This window comes from Plasmodium gaboni, chromosome 5 (genome assembly GCF_001602025.1).
Source record: "Plasmodium gaboni strain SY75 chromosome 5, whole genome shotgun sequence".
In the NCBI taxonomy this organism is placed as follows: domain Eukaryota; phylum Apicomplexa; class Aconoidasida; order Haemosporida; family Plasmodiidae; genus Plasmodium; species Plasmodium gaboni.
The window spans coordinates 672,427-684,399 of NC_031485.1; the positions used below are offsets into that span (position 1 = coordinate 672,427).

Here is an 11,973-nt window from a genome sequence, read left to right on the forward strand (position 1 = left end):
TTTTTTTTTTTTTTCCAAGATAAAAAAAAAAAAAAAAAAAAAAAAAAAAAAAAAAAAAAAAAAAAAAAAAAAAAAAAAAAAAAAAAAAAAAGAAATCTTTAAACAAATCCCAAAAAGGTAATATTTTTTATGCCTTTTTTTTTTTTTTTGTTTGTTTATTTGTTTTTATTTTATTTTATTATTTTTTTTTTTTTTTTTTTTTTTTTTTTTTTTTTTTTTTTTTTTTTTTTTCCTGTTCCCTTTCTAATCTATTGAAATATATGATATATATATATATATATATATATATATTTTTTTTTTCATTTTATGTTTATTATTTATTTATTTATTTTCTTATGTATATCCTTATTAATAATAATATAATTTTTTTATAAGAACGAAGAAAAACATTTATATCGTTATGAATAATACAAATATTAATAGACGTGAGAAGAGGAAAAGACAGGAGGAAATATATAATGTTATTCAGAAAAAAATAAAAAATTGTAATATGTTGAAATATTATCAAAACGAAAATCAAAATGATTATGATTTCTCTTCATTAATGAAGAAGAATATTGACATAAATAAAAATGAACAGATATATATAAAGAATGTAGATAAAGATGAGAAAATATGTACTTATAAAAATGACAATATAGAGAAAGATACCTATAACTTTATAAACAATGAATATAATGATACAACATTTTTATTATATGATGAAATAGGTGTACACCAAAATGGAAATAAGAATTTAAAGTTACAAGTTCATTTGAAGAAATACAAAGAAGATGATAACTTCCAGCATTTTATTAGAAAAGGTTTGAAGAGGAAAAATGAAAAGGACCTTAAAATGATAGATTATAAGAACTATGACAAACAGAATGAATGCAACAAAATTATTTGTGAAGAGACACGATGTGAAAAAAAAGGTTCTAAAAAGAATCAACAAGAAGTGAGCACATGTAATGAAATGAATAGTTTGAAGAATTATAAGAAAAAATTAGCTCATCCAAAAAAAAAGAAAACTAACCAGAAAGGTAACAATGTTAATGATAATAATAATGATAATAATAATGATAATTATAATAATAATTGTAATAATAATGATAATTATAATAATAATAATTTTAATAATAATAATTCTAATAATAACCTTTGTAATGACAATTGTCATGATAATAAAGCTCATTCACATATGTGGGAAGGCTTATTAAAGAAAGACGTTCTTTTATTATTAATTCAAGCAATTAAAAATATGGGATATAATAAATCAGCCAAATATTTAGAACTAGAAAGTGGTATCGAATTAGAACAACCAATAATAAAAAAAATTCATAAGAATATTTTATCAGGGAAATGGAAGAATGCCATCATAAGTTTAAAAAAATTAAATATAAATAAAAAATTAATAAAAGCTATAAGCTTTTTAATATATGAACAATGTTTTATAGAATATTTATATGAAGGGAAATATTTTGCTGCTTTAAGATGTTTAAGAAATAAATTACAAACATGTTGTTTTGATGAGGATACATATCATAGATTACATCAGTGCACAACCTTTTTTATGATAATAAATAATAACAATGATAATTTTGACAATAAATATTATTGTGATGATAAATATTATTGTGATAATAAATATTATTGTGATAATAAATATTATTGTGATGATAAATATTATTGTGATGATAAATATTATTGTGATAATAAATATTATTGTGATGATAAATATTATTGTGATAATAAATATTATTGTGATGATAAAGATAATTATAATATACAATATACATGTAAAGAGAAATATAAAAATTCTCGTAGTATTTTATTTGAAAAAATTAACAGATTATTACCTGAACATATTATCATACCACCTAGACGACTAGCCATTTTGCTTCATCAGTCTTTGAAATATCAAGTTGATAATTGTTTGTTCCATAATCATTTTTCTCAACAAATTTTAAAACGTAATAAAAGAACTATCAAATCTAAAAAAATGGAAAATCTTAAATTACACAAGAAAGATAATAAAAAGAAAAACAAATGTAATAAATCAGAAGGAGAAATGAAACCATGTCATATCAAGGAAGACATAAAAAATGATATCAAAATTGAGGATCATATATTTAGAAAAGAAAAAAAAAAAAAAAAACAAACAAACAAACAAAAATACAAAAATGAAAATAAAAAAAATAATAAAAATAATAAAAATAAAAAAAATAATAAAAATAAAAAAAATAATAAAAATAATAAAAGTAAAATTAGTGATCCTATAAAAAGTCATAAAAATAAAATTGGGGGCCCTACCAATCCAAGTGCAAATAATGAACCTACAAATAATAATAATAATATTACAACTGTCACAACAGAATGTTTAAGTAATGAAGATATATTAAATACATCTAATAAGGAGAATACTACGTTTATGAATACAGCCATATGGAATAATGAACATATACAACAAAATATACAACCAAATATACAACAAAATATACAACCAAATATACAACCAAATGAATATAATGTGACCAATATTAATTCATCTTATTATAAATCCAATACAAAATGTTTTATGACATACCCTCCAAGTGCAGAAACAACAGTGGTTCCTCAAAAATGTAATAAGGAGGAAGAATGTCAAGATGCATATCCTGCTAATACAAACAACCCAACATCTTTAGATATATATAGCAATTCTACAACGTATGAGAACCAAAGGAAGAAAAAGAGAAACATTATTATTGAACAAGAATGTAATGAAGACATATCATCAAATAATGATCACAATTATATAATGAAAAAACAAAATAATGATATAATTATAAAAGAAGGAACAAATGAAAACTTATTGAAGACATATGAAGAAGTTGTAATTACTTATAGTAAAAATGAAAATATACAACATAATAATGATCATACTAATAAGGAAAAAAATGAACAAATAAATAATCTTAACAACATTAATAAAAATATAAATTCTAATAATAATAGTATGGAACCATTAAATTATAACAATAAATGTTGTATGTCGAGTGAAATACAACAACTAGAACATAATCATCTGGATAATGAAAAGATAAAAGAAATGAAGATAAATTATAATGTGAAAGATAAAAAAAAAGATATAAACAAAAAAGAAAATAATAATATTAATATAAATAATAATGATGATCATCATCATCATGATGAAATGTATCAAAATCATAATTGTTTGGACTCCAAAACAGATCGAACAAAAATTAATAGTTGTTATACACATCATGAATTACATTCTTTATCTCTTTTAAAAAATCATGAATGCAAAAAAATAAAATTACCTTATTATTGTATTAAAATATTACAAGGACATAAAGATGAAGTTTGGTATGTCAATGTATCGCCAAATGGAAAATATATAGCATCGTCAAGTAAAGATAAAAGTATTTTTTTATGGAGAGGCATATATCCTTTTAATAAAATAAGAGAATGGAATGGACATATTGATGGTGTTAGCTATATTATATGGAGTCATAATAGTAAATATTTAGTTTCAGGTTCTAATGATTCAAATATTATTATATGGAGTCCAAAAAGTAATAAAAAAAAATTAAGTCTAAATATGCATAGTGGTCCTATTACATCTATCTGTTGGTCAAAAGATGATTCTATTATAGTATCATCAGCTTTTGATAAAAAAATTTTCTGTACTAAATTAAATGAAGAATTAAAAAGTTTTTCTATTTTATATGCATGGTCATTTAGTACGAGAATACAAAATTTTGTTTTTACAAATAATGATCAATATTTAATTGTTGTAGCGTCTGATAAAAATGTTAGAGTTATTGATTATAATCAAAAAAAAGAATTATATATATTACCTGAATTTGATACAATTACATCTGTATGTGCATCTAAATTGTATAATCATATATTAGTTAATATAGCAGATCAAAGACCAACAATCAAATTATGGGATGTTAAATATAGATATATTATTCAAACATATAGAGGTCATAAACAAGGTAGATTTATTGTGCATTCAACCTTTGGGGGTAAAAATGAAGATTATGTTATAAGTGGTAGCGAAGATAGCCTAATATATATATGGCATAAAACAAAAGGATATCTATTAGATGTCATAAATGGACATGCATCTACTGTTAGTATTGCTATATGGCCTTTATCTTATTCCAAATTCCCATATATGATTTCAGCATCTGATGATCACACATTGATGATTTGGAACGTACATCCTAAAATTAACAAAATTAAAAAAGAAAAAAAAAAGGCTAGAAAAAAATTCATTCATCCATTCTTAAGAGAATTGACCAAATATAATTCAATCAAAAATTGAACATATTAAACGAGTGATACTTATCTATAACAACGTGTAATATTATATGTACATCATTATATATATATATATATGTATATGTATATACGTTCGTGATATTAATCTGTAAAATATATTTAAATACATCTTTATTTTTCTCATACCACTATATAATTTAAATATATTAATATTTAATATTATGTGATACATATTTAAAATAAAAAAAATGCTCATATGATCAATGAAGCCTTGCCTTCGAAAGGAACACCCATGCTTTTTTCAATTACAATTACGTTAATGATAAAATATTAAAAAGGAATATGAAAAAATATATATATATATATATATATATGTGTACTTTTATATTTATTTATGTATGCATAATATAATTCTGTAGAACCTACTTTTTGTCCTTAATTCAAATTTAAAAACATTAATGATTTAAAATTTTATTTAAAAAAAAAAAAAAAAAAAAAAAAAAAAAAAAAAATCACATAAATATTAATAAATACGATCACTAATTAAGATTATTTTAATTTACAAAAAATAAAATAAAATAAATATATAATTGTATGTATATATATGAACAATATAAATTTAATTTGTTCTTATGTACACTATAAATATATTATATATATATATATATATATATATATATATATATATTAATAAAAACATTTTTTATATATTATCACAATATAAATATACAAAATTAGTTAAATTTTTTATGAGCATATTTATTTATTTGCTTGTCTAAACGTTTGGTTGTTTTATTTTATTTTTTTTTTAATAAAAGTTTATCAATTTATTAAAAAAAAAAAAAAAAAAAAAAAAAAAAAAAAGGGCTCGTATTTAAGATCATATCAGTTCATATTATTTTCGACTCATTACTATATTTCTTTGTAATTTTTTTTTGGTTTTTCCTCATATAATTATCTCCATTATTTTTATTATTTGACATATATGTCAATTTAGGATTATTCTTATTACTTGAACATATATTTGAATTAAATTCTTGATTATTATTTCTGATGGGATAAAAGTTGACATAATTTTCATTATAATTATTATAACTATTATTGTAGACATAGTTTTTATTCTGAGAGAAATTATAACTTTGATTCATATTCATTTGATTGTTTTGTATTCTTTTGTATTCATTTTTATTAAAATTATTATTATATACTTTATTATTCTTATTGTCCATATGTTTATTTTTGCTACCATCTTTATTTTCATCATTTTTTTTATGAAACATTCTATTATTAGTATTAGGAACATTTTGTATTATATACTTATTGGAATTTTCATTATTCTGTTTTTCTATCATTTTGTTATCATAACTATTATTATTTATAGTATTATGATTTGATTTGCTCCTAATATGTCCGCTTTCTGTATTTATATTATTTTCGTAATGACATTTTTCATTATCTAAATGAACACTACTTTTTTTAATCACATTGTTGTTACAATTATTATCGTTTTTGTTGTTTTCATTGTTATTGAAGAGTTCTTTTTGTTCTTCATCATCTATGCATTCCTTTTTTTCATTTACGTATTCTTTTTTTTCCTTAACATTGTTTTTTTTTCTCTGAATATTTTCATTTTTTTCCTGAACATTTTCATTTTTTTCCTGTACATTTTCATTTTTTTCCTGTACATTTTCATTTTTTTCCTGTACATTTTCATTTTTTTCCTGAACATTTTTATTTTTTTCCTGAACATTTTTATTTTTTTCTTCATTCCTTTCATTTTTTTCTTCACTCTTTTCATTTTTCTCTTTACCATTTTCATTTTTTTCTTCACTCCTTTGATTTTTCTCTTTACCATTTTCATTTTTTTCTTCACTCCTTTGATTTTTCTCGTGACCATCTTCATTTTGTTCTTCACTCCTTTCATTTATATTCATTCTTACATTATTTTCCCCATCAGTTTTACTTTTATTACCTACAAGAACATTATTATCATCTCTGTTCATATTATGACCAATCACATATTTAAAATTATTTTTGTTAAAATTTCTTTGATTATCATAAATATTGCTTTCATCATTCCTCTTATGGGTGTAGTAAATATCATCTTTCTTGTTTTGTTTGTCTTCTTGATTAGAATAAATCTTGTTTAAATTTTCTCTTTCATTTTTTGTGAGATTACCGATGTCATCCATTTTAGCATTATTTCTGGTTTCGTTCTGTGTGTTCATTATCTCATCTGTCATATAACCTTGTTTATAACAAAACGTGTTATTATTCATAGAGGAATCATCATTTCGTTTGTTATCTACATTTGATATTTTTTCTTGAAAGTTATTTTTTTTATGTGCACTATTGTGTGGGAAATGATCACTATATGAAACAACATTACAGAGGTCATTTGAAGATTGCAAGTTTTTTTTTTGTTGTGTATTTTTTTTGTATGTTTTGGAATTATTTGCATAAGTATTATTAGAACAATTAATATGATTTTTTATATTATTATGATGATAATTTTTGACATATTCGTTGTTAAAATTTTTGACATATTCGTTGTTAAAATTTTTGACATATTCATTGTTAAAATTTTTGGTACAATCACTGTTATAATTTTTGGCGCAATCATTGTTAAAATTTTTGGCATAATCATTGTTATAATTTTTGATATATTCATTGTTATAATTTTTGATATATTCATTGTTATAATTTCTGACATATTCATTGTTATAATTTTTTACATATTCATTGTTATAATTCCTGATGGGATCAAAATTACAATTTCTCATATGTTCATAATTATAAGATTTCATATTATCATTATTAAAATTTTTTATGTTTCCATTTGGATTATTATTAAAATTTTTGGCATTAAAATTTTTGTTATTATTAAATGTTTTGACATTATTATTATTATTGTAATTCTTTTTTAGCATATTTTCATCATTATTTTTTTTTTTATCATTTTTGAAAATATCTGAATTGTTAGTAGGAATATTAACTGAATTATTAGTAGAAGAAATATCATGATTTTGTGAAGAAAGATTATCTGAATTATCATTTGAAAAATATTGATTATTGATATCAGCATTAAGTAAAGGATGTTTTTTGGCTAGTTTCCATGCAATTCTTTTTCCAGATGATATATTACGTAATTCTTTTATATATGGTTTGATTCCTTCAACTAATTTTGTTAATTCAGGTTCTGAAGCAACTGATAATGCTCTTTGAATAACATAATTTCCAAATGGGTCTAAAATTATTTGTTTTAATATATCTTTATCTTTTTTCAATATTTCATTTATTATAAGTTTTCTACATTTGTTGTTACCTATTATTAGACATTTCTCTACAACATTAGATGAAAATTTCTGAACAGCTAGTTCCTCAATATTTGGTAATAGCTTATTGGCTATTTCTAAATTTACTTTCTCATTTCCTAAATTAAGAATATATTGAACAACATAATTTCCGAATGCATCTTGTACTAAATCAAGGGCATTGTTAGAAATATTTCGTATGAACAGTTCCTATCAACAAAATATCAAAAAAAAAAAAAAAAAAAAAAAAAAAGAAAATATATATATATATATATATATATATATATATATTAATATATATTAATATTTATTTATATTTATATTTATATTTATTTGCATTTTCATTTTTATTCCTTTTTGTCATATTTTTACATATACACATATTATATTACCTTTTGTGCATCGTTCGCAGAATCTATGCATCTCTGAATCACACAACATCCGTGTCTGTGCGTGGAAACTTCAACACAGTTATTTAAAATAGCTTCGTATATAAAATCGCACTGGTGACTTGTTAAGGTGATTAAACATTTCTGAACCACATGGTTTCCATTAATATCTTTAATCAAAGTAATTATTGAATTTTTTAGAGCCTTTGTTGTTTTTTTAATTTGAGAAGGTGTTTTAATCTAAAATAAAAAGAAGACAAGAATTATTGTATAAAAAAATAAGTATGTCTTTCTATTATTTTATATAAAGCATAACTTATATAAAACAAATAAACAAACAAAAAAACAAACATATACATACATATATACATACATACATACATACATATATATATATATATATATATATATATATATATATACATATACCCATTAATGTTATTACCATTTCTATAAGCTTCTGAACTGTCCTAGTGCCATGAACACTTATGGAAGCATTTATTAATTGGTCTGACGATTTATCAATTATTTTTTCTATTTGTTCAGATGTACATACTTCCATTAATTTTTGACATAAATAATTTCCAAACGGGTCTACCATCAATTCAATTATATGTTCAAGTGCTTCGTTATATATTTCTTCAATATGTTTTGGATTCTTTTTTTCTAGTATCCTTTGTAAAATCCTACAGCCCGTTTGATCCTATACACAAAAAAAATATATATATATATATATATATATATATATGTAAGTAAGTAAGTACAATTCTATGTACACACGTAACTATGTATGTATGTATATTTTTATTTATTTATTCATATTCACCTTGGCAATTTTGCAAATATTTCCAGTAAACGCTATTGGAGATAAATAATTTTCCTTGTTGTAGTTTGCTTTTTTGTTTTGTACTCCTCGCTTGTTCATATTTACATTGTTATGAGCATTTTCTTGTTCTGCGTTTTTTTTTATTTCTTCGTTGTTCATGTTATCATTCCCTATAAAAATGAAATAAATAAATAAATAAATATAAATATATATATATATATATATATATATATACTTACATATAATATATATTTATATTTTTTTTTTTTTTTTTTTTATAATCACCGTGATAGTAATACAACTGATTGGAACTATAGTTCATGTTGTCAGTGTTATATAAGTCAATAGAAGAGACAGGAAATAAAGGATATTCATTCAAATATTGATTACAGTAATATGTTTTTGATGCTGATGAATAACAATTTGAATTATATGTATTGTAGTAAGAAATGTTTTGTTGATAATCTGTAGTATTATTTAAATTATTATTATTATTGTTTGATAAATATCTTTGAATATTAAAATTGCTATTGGATACATAATTAAAATAATTGAAGATTTGTGTATTATTATTGGGACTCATGTGAGAATTATTATTTATATTGTCACTGTTGAGATTTATTAAGTTATTTATATCGTTTGTATTATATGGAAATATATTTTTTGAAAGAATACTATTATTATTATTGTTATTATTATTGCTATTATTATTGCCATTATTATTGATATTATTATTATTGTTGATAGTTGCAGTCGAAGGAATTATAGTGTTACAAGCTGATATTTTATTTTCCGTTGAATTATAATTGGGTGGAATATTATCAATAGGATATATATTATGAATATTATCATGATAATATATTTTTGGCGTATACATATTATATTTATTATAATTATAGAATAATTTATGATTGTTATTATTTTCATTGTAAGTATCAATAGAATTATTATTAGTGTTATTCGGAATGATATGATTATAATAGGTATTATTATTATTATTATTTATATTATTATTATTTATATTATTATTACTATTACTATTATTATTTATAACATTTCTATAATTAAATATCGGATATGTAGGAATAATACCAGAACAATAATAATTATAATAATCATAAGGAGACATAATATATGATTCATGATTATATAATATATTTGAATTATCATTATAATTAGGAGCATATGTTGTATTATTATTTATATTTGTTTGTGTGTTATTATATGTACATTCATTTATTCTATTAATTTCATCGAGATATGTACAATAATTATTATCTTTATTATAGCTTAATGTATTTATCATAGGATAATTATATATATATGTCATATTATTATTTAATAAATCTTTATTTATAAAATAATTATAATTTCCTTTATAATTACAATTCATATTATTATTTCCTATATTATAAGTATTACAATTTTTTTTTAATTCATTATCTAATATTTCAAGGAAATTATTTTTTTCATTATGATGACCCATGCTTAATTCATTATACATATTTGTATTATTATAATAATTATAATAATAATTACTACTACTACTGGTACTAATATTATTATTACTATTATTATTATTATTATTATTATATATATAATTATTATTTAAATTTTTGGAACACATTCTTATTTGATTATTTAACATGTCTTTGTTATTATTATTTGTTTGTGTATTCATTTTATTCTTCATTGAATTTTTCATATTACTACTTTTATTATCACATTTCATATTTATAATATCATATTTTTTTGTTTTATCTCGTTGCTTCTCTATATAGCTACATTTTTTTCCACTACACTCAAATGTATTATTAATACTGTCATGTGTATTATTACAATCACCATATCCATTATCATCTTCATTTCTTTTATCATAAAAGTCACAAATATCATTATCTCTTTTTTCAACATTATTATCTATATTGTCTATTTTGTCAGTATCGTCATTTTTTTTCTTTTTCTTATTATAACTCTGGTTATCAATGTTAGACATATCTATATGTACCTTATCCTTTTTTATATTTTCATCATGTATATATTTATCATCATCATTTGTATATTTATCATCATCATGTGTATATTTATCATCATCATGTGTATATTTATCATCATCATGTATATATTTATCATCACCATGTGTATATTTATCATCACCATGTGTATATTTATCATCATCATTTGTATATTTATCATCATTTATATATTCTCCATCATTTATATATTTTCCATCGTCATTTATTTTCTTTTCATCTTTTTTTTTCCCCTCATTTTTATATTTTTCCTTGTTAATTTTTGAAATTTTATTTAACGCGTATTCTTTGCAAGCTTCACTTTCCTTCCCTTTTATATTTTCCATTTTTACTACATATAAAATAAAATATTTTATACATACAAATATACATACATATATATATATATATATATATATATATATATTTATATTTATAGACACACATACAAATCTTCCAGACTTATATGTATATAAAAAATTTCCAAATATTCTTGTTAAATCTTTAATTCCTTTAATATCTTTTTTCTTTTTTTCTTTTTTTTTTTTTTTTTTTAAAAATAAGGAAAAAAAAAAAAAAAAAAAAAATTCTTTTTTTTATTTACAAAAACATTTTTATAAAAAATATATTCTTCATATTACGTAGCAAGGTAAAAATATACTGTCTACATGTATAAATATAAGTATATATATATATATAAAATATATAGAAATATTAGGTTTATATTTTTCAATTATGCTTTAATAATATTATTATAAAAAGAATATAACAGCATTAAAATATATAATGTATGTTAATTATTACATAATATATATATATATATAGAAAAAATCAGTATTCACAAAAAAAAAAAAAAAAAAAAAAATAAAGAATGAGGAAAAAATCAAACCTTCAAAAAAAATTATATAATATAAAAATTGTTATACATACTATATTTATTATAAAACAAACTTTCTTTTTTTATCTTTTTTTTTTTTTTTTTTTTTTTTTTTTTTTGTATAACCAAAACGTTTTAAATTAAAAAAATATATTTTTTATATATTAATTATTTTAAAAAAAAAAAAAAAAAAAAAAAAAAAAAAAAAAATAAATATTTTAAAATATAGTTTAAAAAATTTATTAAATAAAAAATTTATATTATTTATTTATTTATTTTT

The 11,973-nt window shown here is 20.1% G+C and overlaps 2 protein-coding genes across 2 annotated transcripts; one reads left to right on the forward strand and one right to left on the reverse strand.

The window, feature by feature from the left end:
* Positions 1 to 400: 400 nt before the first annotated feature.
* Positions 401 to 4,318, forward strand: PGSY75_0518600 (putative WD-repeat protein; the record flags this gene model as incomplete). Its single annotated transcript, XM_018784466.1, has 1 exon — positions 401 to 4,318. One exon carries the CDS (start codon positions 401 to 403, stop codon positions 4,316 to 4,318), a length of 3,918 nt encoding a protein of 1,305 aa, XP_018643121.1.
* An 847-nt stretch (positions 4,319 to 5,165) lies between these two features.
* PGSY75_0518700 (mRNA-binding protein PUF1) lies at positions 5,166 to 11,163 on the reverse strand (the record flags this gene model as incomplete). The annotated part of the gene is made up of 5 exons (XM_018784467.1): positions 5,166 to 7,799; positions 7,982 to 8,218; positions 8,424 to 8,681; positions 8,805 to 8,974; positions 9,090 to 11,163. 5 exons carry the CDS (start codon positions 11,161 to 11,163, stop codon positions 5,166 to 5,168), a joined length of 5,373 nt encoding a protein of 1,790 aa, XP_018643122.1.
* Between the last annotated feature and the right edge of the window lie 810 nt (positions 11,164 to 11,973).